At 33.0% G+C, this 23,989-nt stretch overlaps 7 protein-coding genes across 8 annotated transcripts in view; 1 reads left to right on the forward strand and 6 right to left on the reverse strand.

Annotated features, from left to right (window-relative positions):
* Positions 1 to 3,742: 3,742 nt before the first annotated feature.
* Positions 3,743 to 5,234, reverse strand: LOC123011342. Its single transcript, XM_044408729.1, has 5 exons — positions 5,167 to 5,234; positions 4,928 to 5,114; positions 4,825 to 4,878; positions 4,754 to 4,777; positions 3,743 to 4,702 (listed from the first exon to the last, which is right to left on the reverse strand). Exons 1-5 carry the CDS (start codon positions 5,173 to 5,175, stop codon positions 4,053 to 4,055), a joined length of 924 nt encoding a protein of 307 aa, XP_044264664.1. The 5' UTR covers positions 5,176 to 5,234; the 3' UTR covers positions 3,743 to 4,052.
* A 298-nt stretch (positions 5,235 to 5,532) lies between these two features.
* On the reverse strand, positions 5,533 to 6,197 carry LOC123011129 (ADP-ribosylation factor-like protein 6). The gene is made up of 2 exons (XM_044408439.1): positions 6,011 to 6,197; positions 5,533 to 5,959 (listed from the first exon to the last, which is right to left on the reverse strand). Exons 1-2 carry the CDS (start codon positions 6,195 to 6,197, stop codon positions 5,568 to 5,570), a joined length of 579 nt encoding a protein of 192 aa, XP_044264374.1. The 3' UTR covers positions 5,533 to 5,567.
* A 77-nt stretch (positions 6,198 to 6,274) lies between these two features.
* On the reverse strand, positions 6,275 to 7,611 carry LOC123011128. The gene is made up of 4 exons (XM_044408438.1): positions 7,515 to 7,611; positions 7,276 to 7,468; positions 7,120 to 7,206; positions 6,275 to 7,038 (listed from the first exon to the last, which is right to left on the reverse strand). Exons 1-4 carry the CDS (start codon positions 7,554 to 7,556, stop codon positions 6,275 to 6,277), a joined length of 1,086 nt encoding a protein of 361 aa, XP_044264373.1. The 5' UTR covers positions 7,557 to 7,611.
* Positions 7,612 to 9,252: 1,641 nt separating this feature from the next.
* On the forward strand, positions 9,253 to 12,446 carry LOC123010417 (protein CASC3). The gene is made up of 6 exons (XM_044407293.1): positions 9,253 to 9,431; positions 9,585 to 9,874; positions 9,967 to 10,170; positions 10,226 to 10,908; positions 11,022 to 11,326; positions 11,381 to 12,446. Exons 1-6 carry the CDS (start codon positions 9,372 to 9,374, stop codon positions 11,633 to 11,635), a joined length of 1,797 nt encoding a protein of 598 aa, XP_044263228.1. The 5' UTR covers positions 9,253 to 9,371; the 3' UTR covers positions 11,636 to 12,446.
* Positions 12,447 to 12,567: 121 nt separating this feature from the next.
* Positions 12,568 to 15,032, reverse strand: LOC123010418 (vanin-like protein 1). Of its 2 annotated transcripts, none has more exons than XM_044407295.1 (7): positions 14,915 to 15,032; positions 14,211 to 14,324; positions 13,922 to 14,157; positions 13,658 to 13,872; positions 13,397 to 13,614; positions 13,142 to 13,347; positions 12,568 to 13,079 (listed from the first exon to the last, which is right to left on the reverse strand). In XM_044407295.1, the coding sequence occupies exons 3-7, from the start codon at positions 14,041 to 14,043 to the stop codon at positions 12,644 to 12,646; spliced, it is 1,197 nt and encodes a 398-aa protein (XP_044263230.1). In that variant the 5' UTR covers positions 14,044 to 14,157; positions 14,211 to 14,324; positions 14,915 to 15,032; the 3' UTR covers positions 12,568 to 12,643. The 2 variants fall into 2 exon arrangements, with proteins under 2 accessions (XP_044263230.1, XP_044263229.1); XM_044407294.1 differs by lacking the exon at positions 14,915 to 15,032 and adding an exon at positions 14,382 to 14,509.
* Positions 15,033 to 15,850: 818 nt separating this feature from the next.
* On the reverse strand, positions 15,851 to 18,607 carry LOC123010759 (vanin-like protein 1). Its single transcript, XM_044407857.1, has 7 exons — positions 18,484 to 18,607; positions 18,289 to 18,402; positions 17,989 to 18,230; positions 17,728 to 17,942; positions 17,464 to 17,681; positions 17,206 to 17,411; positions 15,851 to 17,149 (listed from the first exon to the last, which is right to left on the reverse strand). Exons 1-7 carry the CDS (start codon positions 18,541 to 18,543, stop codon positions 16,744 to 16,746), a joined length of 1,461 nt encoding a protein of 486 aa, XP_044263792.1. The 5' UTR covers positions 18,544 to 18,607; the 3' UTR covers positions 15,851 to 16,743.
* A 1,815-nt stretch (positions 18,608 to 20,422) lies between these two features.
* The window catches only part of LOC123011134 (DC-STAMP domain-containing protein 2-like), a 5,793-nt gene continuing 2,226 nt past the window's right edge, over positions 20,423 to 23,989 (reverse strand). The window contains exons 3-8 of the mRNA XM_044408445.1: positions 22,254 to 22,517; positions 21,988 to 22,201; positions 21,787 to 21,940; positions 21,159 to 21,739; positions 20,886 to 21,107; positions 20,423 to 20,836 (exon numbers count right to left, since the gene is read on the reverse strand). Of these exons, the coding sequence (XP_044264380.1) occupies positions 20,461 to 20,836; positions 20,886 to 21,107; positions 21,159 to 21,739; positions 21,787 to 21,940; positions 21,988 to 22,201; positions 22,254 to 22,517 (1,811 nt within the window). The 3' untranslated portion in view covers positions 20,423 to 20,460. The remainder of the gene's footprint in view (positions 20,837 to 20,885; positions 21,108 to 21,158; positions 21,740 to 21,786; positions 21,941 to 21,987; positions 22,202 to 22,253; positions 22,518 to 23,989) is intronic.

The following is a 23,989-nucleotide window of genomic DNA, read 5'->3' on the forward strand; positions in this document are numbered from 1 at the left end:
GCTCCTGGGGATCTCAGTTATTATAAGAGATACGAGGTCGGTTAAATTAGGGCAAAGTTGCGCATTTTTATGCTAAACAATAATCTGAAAGAAAATTTAGTGTGTCACTTTTAGTTTTTGAATTATTGGAAAAAAACGGAAATTTGTAATTTTCGTTTTTATTTTTTCAAGCGAAAACTAAAAGACCTAGACGTTTTTAACTAGGACGTTCTTAAGGCACTTTCTTACAAAGAATCTAAATCTGTCATCATATTTTCCTAGTCGCTCTTGATATCAGAGTTACAACACTCAACTTTGGATTTTCTTATGGACGCCATATTTTTTATTACAACGATGTATTACACGATATGATTAAATTTTACATGCTGATCAAAATTAAGAAAAAGCGTTTTTGTAAAGAGTGCTTTGGTGAACAAATGGCTCTAGTAGCCGTTATCACTCTAATCAGCACGTCGTACGTACAACGTTTTTGTCATCCTCTCAAAAATCCTCAAAAAATCCTTTCAAAAAGCCTGGCGCTAAAAAAAGGACGGGTTGTCCAAAAAAATTTTAATGTCCTATATTGATGTATTATTTAACAAAATAATAACCCTCTATCAATGCTCAAGAGCATTATTTTCGAAAATAATATTGTCGTAGGTAGGATTTTTAATTTTGTTGTTGATATGGTGTATCCGCAGCAATGACATTTTGCATATTAGTGAATTTTGCTCTAGATTTTTCGTATTAGAAAAGCAGTAAATGTCATAGATAAGGCATTTGGAAAAATGTCTCCATTAAAGTAAGAAACCAATAGAACATTAAAAGTTGAAAGCAGCACGGGTGTTACGGAAATAATAACGCTCTGGGTCAACGTACTTTTTTTGGACCAAATGGCCCTTGAGTAACATACCATCGACCTCAAGTTTTATTATTTCTATAACACTCTTGATACCTTAATTACCATAACAGTCGTGTGTATTATTAGCGCTCCATAATGTGTACAGATTTGATCGGCCCAACTAAATCTTTTTTTTTTCAGTTATGGAGAGATTTGATCGGCAGATTTGGATCGGATATACTTTAGCGCTCCATATACGAATTTGGCTCGCCACGTATCAGATCCAACGGATATTCCGTTCGTGTATGGGGCCCTAAATCCTAAATTGACAACTTAATGATTGTAAATTGTTGAATGTTATTGGTGCCATAACAACATAGAACGACGAAGAAAGTATTAAAAAGCTGTTTTCATTTTGGGAATATCTATCTAATTGCTCGAAGCTTAAGCTGATGTTTTGCTTTTCTTATCACAAACTTTTAACAGCGAATTTTCATTAGTGTTAGATATTACGGTTTGTAATTAAATTGTAAATAAGTTTGTGCTCGCCTCGAGACGGATGTAAATTTCCCAGAGGCCTAGGTGTGCGTTCGTTCGATGTCTCGCGCACGTGTTGAAGAGGTGATTTTTCACCTGTCATCCCCAGGTCCAGGAGCGCCTCTTCAACCCAGCTCGTAAGGATGTTGAGAACTTCGCAGCAAAAACCATTACCGCGCGATTCACAAAAGCTCAAAGTGTATGTGCACACGTCTCAAACTTCACAACGAATAAGAAAACCACCCTTGATGATTTTGTTATTATAAAAGAACTGAAACAAACAAGAAAAAAATGACATATTTTAGACGCCGCGCACGTTCGCACTTCACACAATTCGTCCCAAATACTCCTGCGTCTCCGGGATTCGCAATAAACGGAATCATTTTCAAGATGTACACGAAGCTGATAAATTAATTTTCGGGGCGGAGCGAATTGCTTGGATTTAATATCGACGAGAATTGGGCCATCGGAAATTATATATAAAATGAATTATTCCAAGTCAGTTCTCTTTTTGTAGAAAGAAGAGGTTTTAGGAACGGAGGCGGCGGCATCGCCGCCACATGTTGTACAGCTGTTGCCGTCGCCAGCTGCGACACCAATCCGTGCACACAAAATATATTAAAAATACATTACTTTGGAATAATTACCGGACTCGGATCGATTCTCTGCACTTATGACGCCTATAACAATTAAAAGATTTTTTCCATTATTTAATACAAAGTTTTAGTCGTAATCTGCGGTGATATACAAGGTGTTTCACATAACTTTACGAGGCTTGCGCCTAATGTACGCACCCAAATATACAAAATCACAGAACACATTTAATTATTTAATTTTTGGAAACCCATGACAGTAGTTGTCAAACTAATTACTGTTTCGTTAATAGTCATAAACTGCAGTTATTCAGAAACAATTATCATTTGTTCTATCAAGAGACGACATGAATATGATTGTAATTTATCTATCTTAATCACTAACCAACTAAAAATGTTGTAATTATTGTCTGATATCGGTTATGCTTATGACATATTCGTGATGCTTATGACATTTTTTGCACCACTGATTTTTGTTAGTTTTTTTAAATAAAATATCCAAAAAATGTTTTAGAACGCCGAATACTTTGGCGACAACTTTGAATGCTTACCGACGAGTTTGTCGTTTGCAACAATAAACAAAATATTTACCGACGAGTTTGGGATAGCAACGAGTAAATACAACTTACTGTTTTGGAAACAGACGTAGCAAACAATCGAATAGAGTCTAATCGCGCAAAAAATTTATAAGATGAAGTTTGGTCGTGTGATGTGCACCCCATTAAGATATACAGGGTGTGCCAGAACTCGCGCCCCAGAGAAAAATAAGGTAAGATACAAGGAACATGGAAAAAATGTAAAAATGTTAAAAAAAAATTATCTACAAAAGTTTCGAAGATATAAGAGTTTAAATTTTGACTATTTATTTCTGTTGGAAAATAAATTTTCCAAGTTTTTTTGCTATAGGCTATTAGAAGAGGAAACAAGGAAGCTGTATTCTAAATTGTAACTTTGTTTAATGTTATTTGTGGCTTTTATTGGCAAAATTTTAGTACCTTTACTAAATAATTTTTTTTACTAAATGCTTATGTATGCGATCGAGAGGCGCCAGCTTCGAGATCGGATAAAGCACAAAGGGTAATGCCATTACCACCGACGTTTGTATGCTATTTTATTCACAATCACATTATTTTCAGTCAAAAAGTTGAGTAAAATAAAATTCTAACAAAGTTAAGATCCAAACGTGGTAGGTCATCCAAATTGCGTTTCAGAAATGTCAAAGAAAATATTAAAATAATGTGTGAATCTGATTTAAAATTGTCGAAATGGAGCAGTGTACTCCCCCAGACGTAAGAGAAACTGCTACAAAAGCAACTAAATACTAATTTAGCAAAATATTATTCGTAACTTGACAATTTGAAGGAAAAAATTCCAGGTATTTTTGTAATTTTAAAGTTGGCTATCCTGTATATTACCGCCCAATAGAAGTAATACTCCTTATGAGATTTAATGATGTGTTTCCCAACCTTTAAAAGGTTAGTAATCGGCATTTTACATTAGTGATTGTAAATAAAAACATATACAAGATCATCAGTATCATTAAATAGACATAAAAAAATGTCAAATGTCAAAAAATATATGTCAAAATTTTTTGACAGATAGAATTTTTTAAACATTTTTTTTCATGTTCCTGGTATCTTATCTTACTTGAAATTTTTCTCTGGGGCGCGAGTTCTGGCGCACTCTGTATAACTACAGTGTTTAATATAATAAGTAGAAACACCAACTTGTTGTTTTAAAATACCAAATATTTTTTCCAGTAAAACAATTTTTTCACTTCAACAATTAAGAATTTTATTGGACAAAAGTAGTTAAAAATAAATTAAAAAAAAATTCTGCTTCCATTTTGCTCTTCCATGAAACATTATTTGATGAAATTTATTACTTATCTTATCCATTATCTACAGTGTAAAGCATATTTTGAAGATAAGATTTTGACTTTAAATAATTATCTATTTCCTGATTCTAATGAATCCTAGCTTTCTATTCCAGTACACGGCCTCTAAATTTTATAAAATGATAGCCTATTTGCCAAATTACCAAACAACCAAAATATAGTTTAAAACAATCCATGAGTAGCGAAACAAGATTTCAAAAAGCTCTCAAAAAACATTCAGTTTGTCTAACCAAGAACGGTATTCACTTAAGTTTTCATAAGTAAACTTACATGATTGGAAACCAATCAAATTCTGGTTGAAATTAAATATGGGCATATCATGAGTTTCCTTTGATGGAAGATTTGTGATTTGTAGTTTACCAAATTTTAGTCTTTTTTGTAATGGAAGCTGTAAATTAACAACCCAATAAAATGTTTGTTTATTGTTTGATATGTTAGAGAAGTTTGAAATGTAAAATTGTGCGGAAGGTTGATCAGATTTTAGCTTGAGTGCCACTAAGTTTTTGTACGAGAAAACATTTTCTATTTTATTTATGTTACCACCCTTTGACCAGTAATACGAGTTACTTCGAATCGACAACAAGTTCCATTTATAAACCTCATATTTAAAACAATTAGTGGTTGTTAGTGCCCAATTTGATGAAAGTTTTGCGATAGTACACTTAAATAGTTCTTCATCACTTTTGTCATAGTACAATTTTTCCAGCAAAGCTGCTACTGGAAAATAATGTTGATTACTATCAGCCTTTAAGGTTTTTTTTGTATATTCGTTAATTCGTTGCGGTGTTTTTAATTTCTCATTAGTTACTGCTCTTTTAGCAACTGCTGGTAGATTTTCTTCTACTATTTTTAAATCTAGATTAAATAAAAATTGAATACAGATTAAATGAGATTAAAAAAACATACCTTTTTTCACTATTTCTGAAAAATCTAGAAGGAAAGTTTAAGTGAGTTAGAATTAAAACAAATTTTCTTACTTTCAGGACCAACCACCCATCTTTCTTTCATGTCATCTTCATTTGCCCATTTTTCTGTTAAAATTGGATAAAACAACATGAAGTAATTTGTAAATTTTCTTACTTGGCTTATTCTGTCTTTCTTCATATTCGCTTGATATGTTATGACACAACCTTAAACAGCTTTCAGACTCATAAGACCCAAAGATGAACGACAAGTAAATAAAGATCATCACTACCAAGTACGGCAATGCCACCATTAGTGTTAAGATGAGGCCCATTTGAAAGGGGGTCTTGTTTGACCAACAGGTCTGTCACACAGAAAAACCTATTCGGAAGAATTATTTTGAAGAAAATACTCACTTGTGGCATTTCTACAGTCCTATATAAATTTTTGACGAAACGTGATAAGATATACTGTTGACGTAAAAAAATTCTTTACAAACACAGCTAACTTAGGTATCAATTGAAATTGAAAATTAAAATTATAAGTACAACATTAATTTGTTAATTAATTACAGAAAAAGTAATGTATGGGTGTTTCTGTCTAAATATCTCAATTAAATAATTTGAAATAGGTAGATCAAGGTATATGTGAGGTCATTAAATTAACATGAAATTTTCCGAAAAAGTAAATAGATAAACGGAGAAAACTTAAAATTTTGGTTAACCAGAATATAAGTTTTAGTTATGGGTTATGTAAGAAGAAGCTAGACAAGACAACCAATATATTTATAAAAGTTTTATTGTGCAAACAACTAACATTAAATCTTATTCAAAACAACATCCCTGATTTGTTGTGTCAACCATTCAACTCCTTCCTGCAGTCCTTCCCCAGTTAAAGCATTACTTGCAGCAATATGCCACGGCTTGTCCATTATTTTATCTAACCCCAATCCTGCAGCAATTTTAACGCTGCTTAAAGCATCTTTGCAGTCCATTTTATTAGCAAAAAAGAGAACTGGAATTTTGCGGTTACATATATCTGGATGTTGCAACAATAAATCGAATTCCTCTTTAACGACAACCAGTCGAAGGCGGTCACTGCTATCTACCACAAAAATAATTCCATGGCAGTCTTTGTAGTAATGTTCCCAAAGATCACGGTAGCGTCCATGTCCAGACATATCAAAAGCTGTGAAAGCCAAATTTTGATCTGAAATCGAGTAATTAATAATATTTCTTACGCTTTCATATGGAAAGATACTTTGAAATTTTTCGACGCTGAATCCCACTGTTGGTACGATTTCAGTGACACGTTCTTCTTCATTTTTAAAATGGTTGACAACCGTCGATTTACCACTATTGTTAAGTCCAACAACCAAAACATTAACTTCTTTTTTTCGCACTCCAAGAAAAAAGGCAAATTTACTAAACAAACCCATGACCCCCATGAGGCATGACGTGTGTGTTTGTATTGTATCGCCCAGCGTTACTATGGTTTGAAACAATCGATGAACAGCAAATACATTTATGGAAAAGCCCCTAGTTTTTTTAACCAAGAACGATACTCACTTACGTTTTCGTAAGCGAATTTAGACCACTGAAAACCGATCAAATTTTTGTCGGAATCAAATATGGGCACATCATGTGTTTTCTTTAATGGGATGTGTGTGATTTGGAGTTTACCAAATTTAAGTCGTTTTTGTAACGGAAGTTGTAAATTAACATCCCAATAAAATATTATTTGTTCTCTATTTGAAACATTTGCAATATTTGAGATGTAAAAATGTATGGAAGGTTGATCAGATTTTAACTTGAGTGCCACTAGGTTTTTGTAAGAGAAAACATTTTCTATTTTATTTATGTTACCACCCTTTGACCAATAATCCGAGTGACTTCTAATTGATAAAAAGTCCCATTTGTCGCCCTTATATTTAAAACAATTAGTCGTTGTTAGTGCCCAGTTGGATGAAAGTTTTGCGATTGTGCATTTAAGTAGCTCTTCATTTTCATCAGAATATATCTTTTCCAGTAAAGCTGCTATTGGAAAGTAATTTTGATTCCTCATAGTTTCTTTTTTATCTTTTTCTTGTGTTGTCGAATGTAATTTTACTGTAAGTGTTAAGCTTAACTCCTTGTTTTTTTCTTTTTGTCCAGATTTCTTAATTTTGTCATTTGATAGCGTGGGAAACCCTTCTGTTTTCACAAAATTCTTGACTGGAGATGTTTGTGGATGTACTTCTATTTTTTGATAATTGGCTTCATTACCATTACGATGTTGTTCTGCGAGATCTGTTGAATTTATATACATACGAATGAGATTCTTATTTTCTCAATAAGTTTTAAAAAACATTTACAATGTTTATTACTCACATTTCACACTGAGATAAGCAATAGCTTCTCTTTTACGTCTTTCCGAGTCAGGATGCATGATTGACTCTTCAAGGAAACTGGGATAATCTAATATGAAATTTTGAAAAAGTTAAGAAAGTTAAAGAAATTATATATCATAAACTGATTTTATTTTACCAGTAGGATCTGAAAGCTCTCGTTTTACTTTCCAATTTTGAAGCAAATTACACAATGTAGAACATTTTTCTGTTTGCTTCCATGCTGTTAGAGAGTGTGCGTACAGAATTATCATCACTATAAGAAATGGAGCTGCCACAAGTAGTATCAAAATTAGACTTGTTTGAAACGGAGGTGTTTTTGGCCAACATGTCTGTAAAACACGTTAATAACAAATTTGATATTTTAATGTTGTTTACTTTGGGTCGAAGACCTTTTCTTTCTTTTGGGAACAAAAACATTATAATGCAAAATGCAAAATTCAAGATTTGACTTGTGTGACACTTGCACTTGTGACAAAATAAACAAAAAACAAAAATACGATACGATCACTAGCACAGATCACTTGATATGGTCAGTATTCAAAATTTATTAACAACGTTTAAAATCCAAGTTTTATAAGAATAAACATCAATGTAAAAAACAATTGCAAAACTTTGATCTTTTGGACAGAAAGTCTCCAAATGCATTCCAACTAAGCTTTTACTTTGATCGATCATTGGCGCATTAACCCTTTTCCCACAAAAGTCATTTCTGCTTGTGATGTAACAAGAAATGTATCTCTTTTTAGTCACATCTGAACAGTCCTCGTGTTGATATACATCAACATCAAAACTGATCAACTTATTAAATTTTTGACGTTGTGCCAATGGAAGATCTACTTTCCCATCCCAAGTAAAGCTCTGTGCAAATCGATCAAGTTTCGCAATTTGAAATACATTATTGTCAGATGCATTGAAGTGAAGCAAAACTAAACCAAAATCAGAAAACACGATATTATTAATCTTTTTTGTCACTCCCCCGAGTGACCACCTTGACGATCTCAATCTAAGAACACCTAAATTTTCAATACACTCCTCAACAGCTAGGGCCCAACCTTTGTCAATAAGAGCAACAGCGCATTTGAAAAATTTCTCTTTTTCGTCAACATAACGCTTTCCTAGAAGAGCAGCAATTGATGGATTCTCGGTTTCCTTATATTCCGCTAGGATGAAAGTTTTGCTAGGAAACTTAATAGATCTTTTTTTAATTGCGTTAAGGTCAAATTCGTGTTCTATGTATTCTCGTCCATGTTTGTCGTACATGTCTGCAACTTCTTTAGCAAAATGACAGCATAGAGCGTCACAACTCTCCGAGGAAGATCCAAAGGCAAACGCTAAGTAAAGCGCAATCATTATGACTAGGAATGGTACTGCTACCATCAAAATAAGATGGAGAACAGTCTGAAATGAGGTTTTCTGCAATTTTGAAACAGTTATTAATTAGAAGATATTATGCGATAGTAATTTTACCATGACTGACGTTTAATTATGTCAAAATTGTACTCAAAATCAAATTTTATTTTTTAACACAAGTTATTGCTGTGTATGCAACCAAGAATGCAAAAATGTTTTCGTTTTAAAATACAAAGTGATCAAAAAGATGAATCTGTTGGCAATCCTGACTTTGATTTTTAATGGATCCCACTGGATTAACAACAATTTAACAATCTTGAAAGGTTGTACCTCAAGTATTTGTCAAGCAAAATGGTATCCGATTGCAGTGCTACAAATTATTAACAAAAATACTTTTAAATTTGCTAACTTAAACAGTCCTAAATTATCACGCTGTCTCAAAAATATAGGAAGCATCGCCTTCTTAATGTATAAATATTAGAAAAAAGATTATTTCTATTAAAACACGAATGATAAAAAGTAACGCTTTTTTATTTATATTTCTTTTATTTACTTATTTTACAACCCATGTCTTCAATTTTAGCAACAATTCTACAAACACTGGCGTTTATATTCTAATAATTATACACTTTTTAAGTATAGGCAACTAGTTATTCACGTTGCAACTAAAAGTTGGTGCTTCTGTACGTAACCTAACCTCTGAAACCTTGTGACAAGGAGTTGGCAGGGGAACTCACTCATCTCTCTCTATTTCTTTTCTTTCCACGCCATTGCTTTGAGCGTGAAAAGGATCAGAAGATAAACGTAGGTCTTGAATTCCTCACTGGCTATTGAATCTTGCCAATCCGGCCAAGATAAAGATACTTGTAAAACAACAAAAAGATGGAAGAGAGTGTTGTTGTGTCGGCGACAGCACCCCAAACAGTCGAAAACATATCGCAGGTGAGTCTAAATGCTCCTTACATTGCCCCTTCGCTTCGTAGAAGAGAAAGATTTAAAAAAAAGTAACAAACCAGGTCACAAGTTCAGAACTAAGTAGAGCAAAACCGAGGCGATCTCGAGTGAATTCTTCTCAGTTTAAGAATGATTTTGCAGGAAAAAACACGAATTGACGCTGAAGAAAGCCACAAGTCCCCAAACGAGTCGGAGTATGATAGTGCAGGAAGTTATAGTGATGAAGAACAGGCTAAAGTTAGGTCGAGGACTTCCAGGGAACACACTGATTCGGAAACTGAAGACAGTGTAGGACTGGAGCGGGAGTCTGGCGATGGGCAGGAAAGTTTGCCTACCAGGAAAGTAGATGATGATGAGGACAAGAAAAATCCTCAGTACATACCCAAAAGGGGCACTTTTTACGAGCATGATGATCGGACAGCTGATGACGAGTGAGTTGTGAATAATTACACAGTTGACGGGATTTAACTAACTACGTTCATGTAGTGTGACTGATTAATGTAGTACATATGTATATTTTCAGACAAACAGCTGATAGTGGAGAACTGGAAAAGGAAAAAGAACAGAAGAAAAAGGTATGGCAAGACAAGAAGGAAAGGTGGAGTCATGATCGTTTTAATGACTCAGAGCAAGCACCTAAGTCAAGGGCAGAACTTGTAGCTATCTATGGATATGATATTAGAAATGAGGAGGGCCCTCCTAGAGCTAGAAGACGCAGGAGATATGGGTAAGTGACCTCGTTGTTTTAAAAATCTGATAAATTGTTTTTTGGAATTTTATAGGCGTGGACCCAACAAGTATACAAGAAATTGGGAAGATGAGGATGCCTACAGCAAGCCACCTCTTACTCGTAAAAAGAAACCCTTGAGAAAGCCAAATCAAGGCGAAGACTTCCCGCCCTTAAACCGCTCAAATAATAAACATGACAGTAATCAAGAAAATCCGCAAGATAGTAGAGATTACGAAGAGAAAACAGATCAGTACCAAGCTGAAACAAACGGCAACACGAAAGATTTAGTATGCGAGTCTTTCCAATCTCCATCAGTTCCACCAGAATCTAACAGAATGCAGCAACGTGTCGGTTCTGGCCGTGTGGTCAAACCGAAACGTGAAATTAAGGATTCAGATTATAGAGGTTTTACTACAAAAACGCGTCAAGTTAGGAATATGAAAACTGATCAAAAAGTCGTCCCGAAATCTTCCAAAAAAGACGATTTCATCCAGTCACAAAATTTTACAAATAAAAATAATAATATTCAAGACTTAGAAAGAGATTTGTCAAAATTAAATGTTCAGGATGGAGTGCATAAAGGGGGTAAACACGGGGGACAAAGGCAAGGGAGTGTCCCACCAAGACTCCAGTCGGAACAAAAGGGCTCCAAACGGTACAGTTCCATCAGGCAAAGGTCACTTCCAGAGTCGGCAACGCCACCGTTCTCACAACACTCGAATTACTATTCAAATGGTAAGATTATTATTATTATGTCAAAATCAATTTTGAATTTGTTTTTTAAACAAAGATGAATTTTTCTTTAGATAATTGACTGGGACAGCGTTAATGTTTCAAAATATTTTCAGAGTTCAACCAAGCACCCAATCAAGTGACTATTCATCAAAACGCACAGATTCATCCGTCCACGACTCAAGTTCCCCAAATTGCGCCTCCTCCTCTTCCCCCCATTGCCCAGGTCCCTGTAACGGCCGCCCCAATCTTGCAGGCGCCCCCCCAATTTGCGCCTCCTTTTGCCCAAGCTCCTCCATTTTTGCAACCGGCGCCTCCTCCGTTCCTCCCTCAGCAAACTCCCCAAATTATCAACTACGTGCCGGGTCAACCACAATTCTCTCAGGGGTATCAAGGCTACCAACAACAGTTCAATCCCGTGGTAAATGTCTTGGTAGGTTTTTTTTTACATTTTGTTGATTACTTTGTCCTGTAGACTCAGCCTGAGCTGTATCAACCCCAGACGGGAATTACGTACTACTCGACTGATCAACAGGTCACGCAGAGGGCGGCACCGCTCAAGCGTCCGAAGGCTGCCATCCCAATTGTGGCGCCTCCGCCGATTGATCTGAAAGGTAGGGTGAAAGAGGACGACGCTTCGTCGAACGAGGGATATGTGTCGACTGCTAATGATGGACAAACAGGCGATAGTGGCAGCGCTCCGGAATCAAATTTACAGGTGCAACAATGATGTTTGCAGTTTCTTGGGTAATTTTTCAGCGTACGGGATATCTGGCTTTTTATATTTAATGAAATATCATATTCATATATATATTTTGGAAAATCAGTTTATTATTTAATCTAATCATTAGGAGCAATGGATTTTAAAACATTAATTATTTATGAGAGTAGCATAGGCATGTTTTGTTATTCAAATTGTCGATATTGAATGTTATCATGGTTGAAAATAAAATTGTTAGGTAATTTTTCTTTTTTTCAGGATTGATGCCAGAAAATATAGTTTCTTTTATTAGTTTACATATTTTAGCTTCCTATATTTATTCGATTTAAAAGTTACGGAAAATCAATAAACTCTACTAAAAAAAACATCACTTACTACGTTTAGCTAGTAGATTAACATTAACATTTAATGTTCTCATTGATTTATAAACCAGACGTTTTACTTTTCGATGTGTAAAGTTTTTGTAATACTACATGTATTAAACATTTAAAACATATAAGCATTTTTAAAATTATTTAGAACACCAATTTTTTATATGTATAACTCAAATAAATTTAAAACACGCGCAGATTAAAATGAGGAGAAAAAAATTATCAACGCATTACGAAGTAGCAGCTGGCTGATTGATTTGATTAAAAATTCACAATGCAACTATTTTTTTATATAATACTTAATGCTTTTAGTAATTTTTACAACTAAACTGTAACTGAAAACTGGGACCTTGTAGTGCTTATTAATTTAAATATGAGTCAAATATTTTTCTTTCCGCTATGTAATTTTTTGTAACCCAGCATATAGGTATTAAACATTGAAAAAATTAGATATATTTTATTATTTACATTACCAATTTGTTATAAACTTTTAATTTAACAAAACCAAGCGTAGATTAAAATAGAGAGAAACTTCATACAAATAAGTTGGTAGAAAAAACAAACAAGCAATTGAGACAGAAAATAATGAAACGGAGTTATGTTTTATTTTTCATTTCGTTTCTGCAAAACTAAATTCATAATGCAATTAATATATCATATTTTTTACAACACTAAAAACTAGAAGTAACAGAAGACTGGAAGCTTGCACTGCTGAGTTGCCATCATTCTCATTACTGTCAATGGGAGTTTGGGTATGCCCAAGCAACCCAAAAACTAGAACATTTTGTTGAACTTTTGTTGTAGACAATTGAACATAGGTGGTATCAGATCCATTTTGACTGTCACAGTAAGTAGTTTGCGGCATGGATAAAAGATAAGTATTAAGTGTAACGGGTGTATAGAAAGTCGTATTATCGGTGGGTAGATTTCCTCTGACTGTTATTTTTGTGAACTTGGTGGAAGTCGTTTCTTGTCTTTTACCACAACTGTCTTTTGAATCATTTTCACAAAATAAAAGACTGCAGATGCGGATGTGAAGTTGAATTTCGTTATAACCCACAAGTCCATCATATGCCATTAGTCTGCAAACAGAAGTTTTAGCAAAAGTTAAAAAAAAATTAAAAGCCTTTGTCAGTCTTATTACTTGTAGTGTTCTGAAGTATTGACGTTAGTGAGATTTACTTTAATGTTAAAATTGCAACAAAAATTTCTGTGACAAATTGTTGTTAAGAAGTTGCTCTGAGTCAAATCAATTTCTTGGAAAGTGTATTCTGACGCATTGAAGACTGGGATTGTCATATAATTGCTCACGTTAGATTTTCCCAAATCTGACGGAAGTCCAAAGGCGACCTATAAGTATTTCAAGGTAGAATGCTTCCACATTAGTAAAACAATTTACGTTTTTTGAACAATTCATTTTATCTACCCGACTGGTCTGCTTTGTAACTTCTTGAACTATAAGTTTGCTACTTGGAGTATCTCCTATGTAGTTTTCCATTATTTTTCCATCAGCTAAATATATTCCACTACCACCCCGGCCATTGTTAGGTTTTGCGTAATTAGCAGCCAAGAGATTAACACCATTGGCAACGGAATACCCATGTTGTACACTCAAAGCTATAGACGATTTTATTTAAAAAAGCAAGTTTTTTTAACTTACAGTGATAAAAGGGGATTATGGAAATCCAAGCTGTTGGATAAACAATATCGGTGACATCATTTTTCTCGAAAACAGTTCTTGATGGACTTTTGAATAAGATATCGAAACAAGTAAATATACCAAAAGTGACCCCAAAGTTGGTGGAAAAAGTATTGGTTTGGTTTGCAAACCCTGGGGTCAGTTTAGCCTCGTCGAAGAGGTTGATCTTGCGGTATCTGAAACGTTTATATTAATTTTTATTTCCCTGAAAAATGGGACGAGTACTTGACTTTGATTTCGCCTTTTCGATTAAAAACCAAATTTGTGTTATAGTAGTATATTTGGCTGCCTCTTTTTTCTTTTTCTAAAAGATTTATGACCATGTACATTTTACGTCTTTTGGCCATGGTACTAAGCTTTGAGATGATTTCACTACTATTACTGATCTCAACGGCATATTCTTCTGGATCTTTTACTAAAGTCGTGAGACCATATTCTGGGAATACTATGATATCTACAGACTGAGAAAAAAACGGTCAAACAAATGTCTTTACTTAGCTAATTCAGCAGTTACCTGTTCTTTTGCGCTATCTAACAACTGCCTATATTCTTCTATATTTTTATTGATTGTGTCTATGGGTTGGGCTTCTGATGAGGGATAATACTCGACAACTGCTGCTTTGTATGCCTACAATAATATGATTTAATACAAAATTACACGAAAATAATAAGAAAAGTAATATACCAGCCCGTTATTACAAATAATAACAAGTGTTATTATGTTTAATGAGAAAATCCACATTTTAATCGTGTATCAACACTGCAACTATTTTGCTAGAGGAAATGTTATGTTTAATTTGAAAGATAGGTATGTTATCACACCCTAGTTTAAATAAGGAAAAAGATTAGGAATTTTTTTATAAGACTTATAAAAATATAGAATTAATTTTGCCAATAAAGATAGAAAAAGTATGTTGCTTAAAAAGAATTTTCCAGGAAAAAATTGATCTCGATTTTTATTTAATAAGACATCCATCTTTGTCCAAAAATGTGGCATATTATACAGGATAATTCATAAATATGAAGCAATATTTGAACCTCAAAAATGACCCATAAAATGATGTTAAGTTAAATAATAACTCGTGTCGTCTATCTCTACTGATAAAAATTTTACAGCCCTTGGAATGTGGGTAGGGAAAATTGTTTTTTTTTTGTAATAACTTCGGAACATTTGACGAAATATTATAAAATTTGAAACATTTACTTGCGAGAACATACCTTTTGAGCTGGTAATCACGAAAAGCGGATACGTCTACTTAAGTTCAGGTTTCTACAGTTTAAGTCTCATTTATGAATTACCCTATACCAGGTGAATAAAAAGTATGGAACCAAACGTTTTTTGCTTAAATTATTTATTTTTTGAAAAAACTAATTGACGAGTGATAAAGTACTATAAAACTGTGATGATTTAACAAGAATAATTTTTTTCGAAATTACATTTTGTTTTTGAGTTCTACAAAAATTTGTATTTTTTTAAATGGCAACCCATTATAAAATCATTTTTCTCATAAAAGCTGTACTCTAAGGATTACAACTATCTGCTTTATATTTAATTTTTTCAAAAATTTTTTTTCACAAATTGCAATTTTGACAAAACGAAATCGCATAACTCAAAAACAAAACAAAATCTCCTTCTGAAAATACATTCAGATTTTTTATATTACTTTAATTTATATTAATTATTATTTTTTGGAGGCAAATGATTAAAAATAAAACAGCTTGGTTCCATACTTTATATTCACCCTGTATGTAAGGTTTCAATAATCGATATAATAAAACACCTTGTGTTGCAAGTACTTATGAATAAGTAAACTATCAGTGGAAATCAGTTCTGTTTGAATAGACATAAAGATATACCGTGTTTACAACCTTTTATGGGTTTAATTCTTTAATAAGTTTGTGGACATCAATCAATTATGAGTTTATTATTTAATGATCACAAAGTTACAAATAAAGTAATTTTATTACAAGCTTTATGATACTGTTCCTTCGTTAATTTTAATGTAAGCCAGAGATATGTATTTGGTGACAAAATTTACTCAGTAAAAAACAGTTATCGCTTCAAGGATTATATGACTAAGTATTGATTCCTTTGTCTTGTTTATTTAACAAACACATTTGGGAAACTTGTTGTTTAATAAGTGAAAACAAGGATATGGAATAGTAAATTTTATTAAATTTAAAGCTTTTAACTAAACATTAATACAACTAATAAAACTTCTTAACATCGCCAAGAAAAAAATCACAAACGCATATAGAGAAGCGCTCGCTACGTCTCAAAATTCCAAAAAGTAAAACGCTTTTTTGGAACGTAAGTGTAGACAATTTTGTGAATGTTGAATCAGTTCCATTAAGGGTATTATACACTAAGTAGTTTGTTTTGTATGTTGAAGAAAGGTGTTTAGCGTTACAGGTGTGTAACAAGTATGGTAGCTTTTCTCAGTTACCTCAATGAGGCATTGATGATTGATGCATGCATAAGAAGTGGTGGCAGCATTTTGAACATCTCCTTAATTGATTGACTCAACTTTTGTATTCTGTTCGTTGTTATTAAAACATCTGTGTTAGTAATTCAGTTACTTCTGTCTTTCATTACTTTATGTTAACACTGACAAATTTTAGGTATATTCGCTTTGATTTCATACTACATACAAATAATCAGGTCTTATTAACTATTACACAAAAATTGAAGAATAGATTCAAAACTCTTTTCAAAATGACACAAATAAAAAATTCATTAACTTTTAAAATTATTTCAATTGTTTATTAATCATTATCTCCTTGAACACTTCTTCCTTTAAAAAATGGAGTACTTATACTCGTAGATCCGAAAATCTTACTTGGGACACCTTGTATATTATTTATTTAAATTTTTAAACACATTACAATTTTATTTAATTTATTTTTGGTATTCATAATTAAAATTTTACCCCTACATAAAGCTATGAAATATGTGATACCATTTTTCGTATTTATTAGAGTTTCTATAAACGATTGTAATTTGGAAGAATAAATGCTTCTTAAACTTGAAACATGTTTTTACGTGACTAAATTATCAATTTAGTTAGACTCAAAATTATTAAAAAAACAACACCGTGAGCATAGACTAGAGGCGCAGCTGCACTTGCTGTTGTTGTTCCTAAAATCCCAAAAACTAGGACGTCTTTTTGTGCTTTTGCTGTTGTTAGTTCGACAGAAGTAGAGTTGTTGTTACAATAAGTAGTTTGTACTAGTGGCTGAAGGTAGCTGTTAAGAGTCACAGGTGTGTAATAAGTAGGGTAGGTTTCATCACTTATCAAGTTTTTTTTAACTGTAATTTTTGTAAACTTGACACCAACATCAACTCTTTTCCCACAACTGTCGTCTGAGTCATTTTCGCAAGCTATCAAACTGCACACTCGGACATGAGCGTTGACATTACCGTAAGAAACAGGACCGTCATAAGCCATTACCCTGGAAAAAACATTTTATAATTAGTGAATTAGTGAATTATAAATTGTCATTATTACTTATAAACATTATTTGTGTTTGTTTCTGCAGTATTTATAATAATTTCAAAATCGCAACAAAACGAAGAATCACAAATGGTGGTTGTAACATTATTTTGAGTCAAATCAATTTCTTTAAATTTATAGTCTGAAGCTTTAAATTCACGATCCGTGACGTAATCGCTAACATTAGACTTGGTTAAATCACTTGGAAGTCCAAATTGGGTCTAAAATTTTTTTGTAAAATTTGTAATTGTATACTTTAATCAATATACGTACCAATTTAGGACAAACGGTTTTATCTTCTCGCGTGCTTCTTATTATTACTTCCTGAATTAAAGGTTTACTGCTTGGAGTGTCAAAAATAACCATTTCGGTAACCTTGCCATCTCCTAAGTAGATTCCACTACCACCGTGGGTGTTTTTCGGTTTATTGTAATTAGAAGCAAGTAAATTAACACCGTTTGCTACAGCGTAACCATGTTGGATGCTTAAGGCTAAAAAATTGCTTAAAATTGTTTTCACAGCACTTCCAAAGCGTACCAGTAAAGAAAGGCATTGTTGCAAACCAAGCTGTGGGGAACACAATATCTGTAACCTTGTCATTGTCTAATACAGTTCTCGACGGGTTTTCAAAAAGGATATCAAAACACGTAAAAATGCCAAACGTGACATTAAAATCTGTACTAAATGTAATGGTTTGATTTTTTGGACCTGCGGTAAGTTTTCCCTCGTTAAAAAGATTGATTTTGCGATATCTAAAAATTATCCGTTATTTTATTATTTTATTCTTGAACTACTTACTTTAGTATTATTTGTCCACTTCGGTCGAAAACTAAATTTGTATTGAAGTATTTGGTTTTTTTATTAGCTTGTTCTTCTTTTTCCAGAAGATTTACAACCAGGTAAATACCTCGCTCTTTGGCAATGGCCATCAGTTCTTTTATGATGTGGGTTGTGTCGTTAACTACAATTGCATAATCTTCTGGATTATCTAATATTAATGTCGTAAGACCGTACTCTGGAAAGACAGCTATATCCGCATTCTATTGCAAATTATAAATATTTAGTCATTTTATTCTTGCTCGTTTTTCATTTACTTACTTGTCCTTTAGCTTTTTCTGCATGCAGTCTATATTCTTCTAGGTTTTGCAAGATTGTGTTTTCTGGAGTATCACCTTCTACGGCATGATGTTCGAAAACTGCAGCTTTATAGACCTGTCGTATAAAAGAATATTTTATATTTATAATATTTTATTTTATATTTTTTAAAATAATAAATCTTAATTAAGGACTTACTGTTGAAGGCCTACAAGTGCTGAATAAAAAAACAGAGATGAATACGAATATATTTTTCATTTTTAAGCACAATAAGCCACGTAGTACTAACAATTTTTTTAGATGTACAGGGATAAATGGAAACCTAGTAAGTAATGAGAGATAACTCTGATAAACGATAAGAATTGTACCCACTTCTAATGGATTATTTTGGATAAACATAGCCGAGAGTAGGAATATTTTGTGCACTGGGTAATGGTGCACCTTTCAATAGCTTTTCCTAAATGCTTTCAAGGGAAATAATTTATGCTGCTATTTAGTTTTACACATTATAATAGTGTCCAGGTAGATTTCTGTACTTTCAAAATCTCAAAATTGTAAACAACTCTTTAGTTGACTTCTTCTTCATCAAACATTTTTACATAGTAAAATCAATGGCGCTGCCAGAGAGAGGTTGTAACACGCGTTTTTTATACAATTTTTTCTATTGAAAGATTTTTAAAGTGAATTTATTTGTATATTTGACAGTTAAAATTTCTGTCATTTGATGTATGTGGAACCCAAATTGCTTGAAAATAGTTGCATTAGTTTCGATGAAATATGTTGATCTACAACAATTTCTCCCAGTATGCCGTTAGTGATGATAAAAATGTAGCATAAAATGTTTCTACAAACAGTGTCACAAAGAGCATTTTGCGTAACTGAAAACAGTCGCACAAAATGCCCATTGTGACACCCAAATATAAAAAAGCTCTTATGCTCATTTAAGCGCTTTTCCTTCACTTATTTGTTCTTAGGCTCTTTCTCTTTCTTATTACACTTTGCGTTCTTATTTGCTCTTATGCTCTCTCTCTCTCTCTCTCTGATTATACTTATTAGAACATGTGCACATGTTTTAAAGTTCGCGCTCTTATGCGGCCATCTTTTATTGCTAATTTGAATTAGTGAAAAATTGCTGACTTGAGCGGGGTTCGAACCTTTGACCTACCTGCCGGAAAGCGGAACCTTATGTCGCTATACCATCACGCCACCAACAGTCTCAGTGATTTATTTCAATATATTCATACAGAATTACCCACACAACATTAAAAAAAAATTATTTCTTGCATTTTTACTACGTTTTTCTATTTTTCTAAGTCTCTTGAATCCCCAAGAGTGCAAATAGGTCAATTTTGAAGTATTTAATTTTTTCGATTTATGTCGAAATTTTGGGCGATTTTCTGTACCCTGAGTGCTTTATTGCGGAATTATTGACGCTAGTCTTTTTTGTTTGGTACCGTTGAACCAGTGAATTTTGTCCGCCCTTTTTCTGTGAATTCACAAAAATTTACTGCAGACTCTGCTTTATTGTCTTGATAACTGACATTCAAATACGTATTGTCAAATTTAATTAAAGTCTTATTTATTTTGAAACGGATTTTTAACCTGAAAATGGATTGGTACGATACCTCATGCAATGTAAGACAAAGCAGAGCTAAAAAGTAGCAAAAGAGCATCAAACATTCTGTCAACATGACAAACGTTAATCAAAATTCTGAAACAAGGTTAGAAAAACCTAATGACTAATTTACACGTTTATCCCATCATGAAAATTGTGTAGACGAAATTCACTGTCCGTTATGTTTTTCCGTTGCAGTTTTGGCGTAAAATGAAAGATAAAAAAAAATTCTTCTTGTAAACTCAATCCGGGGACATACTGTATAATATGTACATATGTACATACGAGCGGTTGTCATTATTATCAAATCCGAGAATATTTTTTTATTTATATTTTTTAGAATTTATTTTGTAAATAATTATTTTAGTTTTGAAACCATATAAATAAAATTTGGATCTTAATCATCTCCTATTACAGTGAACTTTAGTTTTAGCTTAAAATAGCTATTACACGGATACTGTTTGTACTGATAACGATTCCTTTAAATTATTATTATAGAAACAAGTACATATTTATTTCGTATCGTAATGATAATAACGTTTAATAAGAATTTTTTAGCTTTAAGGCGAGTCAGTATCCTTGTCTTCCGTATCAGGTGAAGACTCTTTCGTAATCTTGTCATCTTTAATTAAGTTCATGGTTGTTGTGGATTTTTTCAATCGAGAAGTTTCATCTGGTGTTGAATTTTCTCGGAAATCATCCATACTGGCATAATCTCGTTTTTTCTGTTTTTCCACATCTCGAAATGATGTTTCGGACCACTCCCTTTCTTGCACCTCTGACGTTTTTTCCTCATACTGATAAGTGTAGGAGTGCTGACTATCGTCACTACTATTACCGGAATCATCGTTTCTATGGAGTAATTGTATTTTCTCCGGATCATTTTGATCAGATCTTGGCGGTTTTTTATCGTCAAAATCGTCATCATCTGAACCTCTAAGAAATTGTCTTTGTTAGTTATCGTCACAGTTATTACAACTCTCACCGTTCTTCACTAATGTCAGAAAGGTCACCATAATCAATTGGAGACAAACACACAGTGCAGAGATTTTCCAAATCCTCGAAACATTGCTTACAGAAGAGGCCCGGACAACCAGGTGTTGCACATTTTATCGGCTTTATGTCATCCGGCTCTCTAAAAACTTCACCACAAAGGAGACAAGCATCTTGTTTATCGGGACCCAAACAAAGTCGAAATATTCTACAACTTTAAAGAATTATTAGTTTTGACTAAAAATAGTGCAAAGTAATGAAATACCGCAATTTGGCTCTCAAGAATTCTTTAAATGTAATCTTGGTAAGGCCTTTCTGGCCCAAAACACTTCTTCTTAGTTGTCGGCGGGCAAACTTTAGAAAACTTAGCCTAGACCTCATGATGTGATTGAAGAGCCAAACAGATCGTTGTTTGGCTCTTAATGGGTGATAATAGCACATGATCCAGTGTCTTAAACGGAGGCCATAAGGTTCTAGAATTGCCAAGAACCAACAAAGAATGAGAAGGGAACCGATTTGAATGTATCGGTCGTAGTCAGGTGGAATTGGATTTGGAAGACATGGCACTGTGTCGATTTCTAATTCGATACCAAGAGGTTTAAACGCTTTGACTATGCCTTTGAGAAGGTCAGCTAAGAGACCTTTGCCCTCTATTCTGACTGAGGGTAGATTCGGGGCTGTAACTTTTGACTGAAACCGGCCATGGTACCGGATCAAATTTAGTACCCAATAGAGGGAATAATCTACTAACATATGAGCACAAAGTTTCAAAGTTGCGACAAATAGTACTACTGCACTTTGGCTCAATTTGCGTTTTTCAGTCTTAACAAGTCTGCAGGAACTAATCTGAAACGTAATATTGAAACCGAAGTATTACTTAGGTATATACATACAGTAATATACATGGTGCGTTCTCTATTATTAAGTGGTAATACCGTTTCGCGTCCTAACTTAGCCCTTTGTAAATCAATTTCCCGAAAATCTCTTGTGATATACTTATTATCAAACCGTTCACTTGTTAAAAATCTAAACCTGTAGTGTAGTACTCTAAAAGACTTTTTGACATATCTATTCTAGTAGTGGTCAGAACTTACTTAACAAGCAAAAATACAAAAAAGAAACTCGTGAGAAAGCTAACAAAATCAAAAAACATCGCCAGCGCTTGCGTTCTCTCTTTAATCTCCCCAACAATACCTTCTGCTACTTCCGAATAGGATTTGGAAGAGTTCGTTTGAAAGTGGAACGAATGGGAGAACTTTATGCGGACGTAAAACATGGTGCGAACATGTCGAATAAAACTTTTCACCTCTGAATAAGAGGGTTAAGTTAATTGCTTAAAAGTGTGGACATCGGTGTTTACTTCTTATGACAACTCCAATGACCGAGTTGCTAATAAAATCAACCAACATGCAGACGTAATCAAAGATTTTCACAATGTAGCAGACGGATTTGACGAGATAGGCTATAGAACAAAGCCAGTTGAACCAAGGGCCGAGCTTGGCGTTGCAGTCTTGAATCGCGTTATCAAAGACGCGAGCGCAGCGTTGGAAAGGGGTGCCAAGCTCTTTATTGCAGATATTTAGGATTTTGCCCAGGAATTGGAATGCTGCCTTAATCACATTTACTAAAAAATATTTCAATTGGTTAGTTAGAACCTATGAGTAATAAATGTGTTTATTACTATCTACTAGAGAAGTTTGTTTTAAGTAGGTATTAATCTTAAATTATTATTAAACAAATATTTGGTAAAGCAAAGCCAAGAATTTTATTTACGGTTATTTATTTTTCAAATTCTTGAGTTATTTATCTAGAATTAACGTGTTTAATTAAATATTTAGAAATAGAGCTGAGATAAGGTATATGCAATTATTTTAACAGATGAGGTTAGCTCTTCAAAATATACCTACACCCCACAACAATTATCGCATAAAATATGTTCGTAGACATAAAATTCAAATTAAATTTTTTTTTTGTGTTGTCTTTTCGAGAATGAAACTGTATAAAATCCATTTCACATATCAACATAAGGAGTTACAGTCATTAATTGATTCGCACTAAAGTACTGAGTCAACAAAAATTAACACAAGAAGTGCAAAAATCAATTATCATTCCAAACTAGTGTTGAAATCTTCTTAAAGATTAAAATAGTACATTATTTAAAAAAAAATGGATTAAAATTAGCAAAAATAAACACACAAAAAAGTGTCCTCATATAAAAAAATTGATCAATTTTTGTTTGTTGAAGATATCAGCCAATTTTGTTATTATTTTTTTTCTTACCCATTACTAGCAATATAAACTTTGAGATAAAGTACTCAAAAGGTTCAAACTTCGTATATTGCATTTTTTGCTAATTTTTCCGACGTCAAAGTGGAGGTTGCACTCTCTATATCTAAGAAACTGTAAAAATTTGGATAATGCAAGTTTAGTTATTTTGACTTTTTTGAGCTCTACTATCATTTGTTAAAATATTTGCACATACCTTAAAATCACCCAGTATTTAGCTTCAAACAAGTTTAGTAAAAATGCGTGTCATCAATAAATATTGACTTAAACATATATCAGGTGATAAAAAGTATGAAACCAAACGTTTTTTTGCTTAAATTATTTATTTTTTGGGTAAACTAATTGATAAATAATAAGGTACTATAAAAATGTGCGTTTTATTATCAAGAATTTTTTTGAATTGTTTTTGAGTTCTGCATAATTTTTTATTTTTTTAAATGGCAATCCACTATAAAACTATTTTTCTCATGAACGTTATGATTTAAGGATTAAAACTATCTACCTTATATTCAATTTCTATAAAAAAAATTCACATAAGTTCCCATTTTAACAAAAAAATCACAAAACTTAATTCTTAAAGTACGATCACATTTTTTATAGTACTTTAATTTTTATTAATTATTATTATTTTCTGGAGGTAAATTATTAAAAAAAAAACGCTTGCTTTCACCCAGTGGAGCCTTATTTATCTTTGCACAAGGTTACTTTCGATAACGAAAATTGATATGACAGGGAAAATTATTGAATGGATATTATGTTCTTCCTATCGCTCAACGTTTTTAAGTATTTTTTCAATAACGACTTTTACAG

This window comes from Tribolium madens, unplaced genomic scaffold (genome assembly GCF_015345945.1).
Source record: "Tribolium madens isolate multiple individuals breed KSU strain unplaced genomic scaffold, Tmad_KSU_1.1 Scaffold_91;HRSCAF=231;Tcas5.2_LG7, whole genome shotgun sequence".
NCBI lineage: Eukaryota > Metazoa > Arthropoda > Insecta > Coleoptera > Tenebrionidae > Tribolium > Tribolium madens.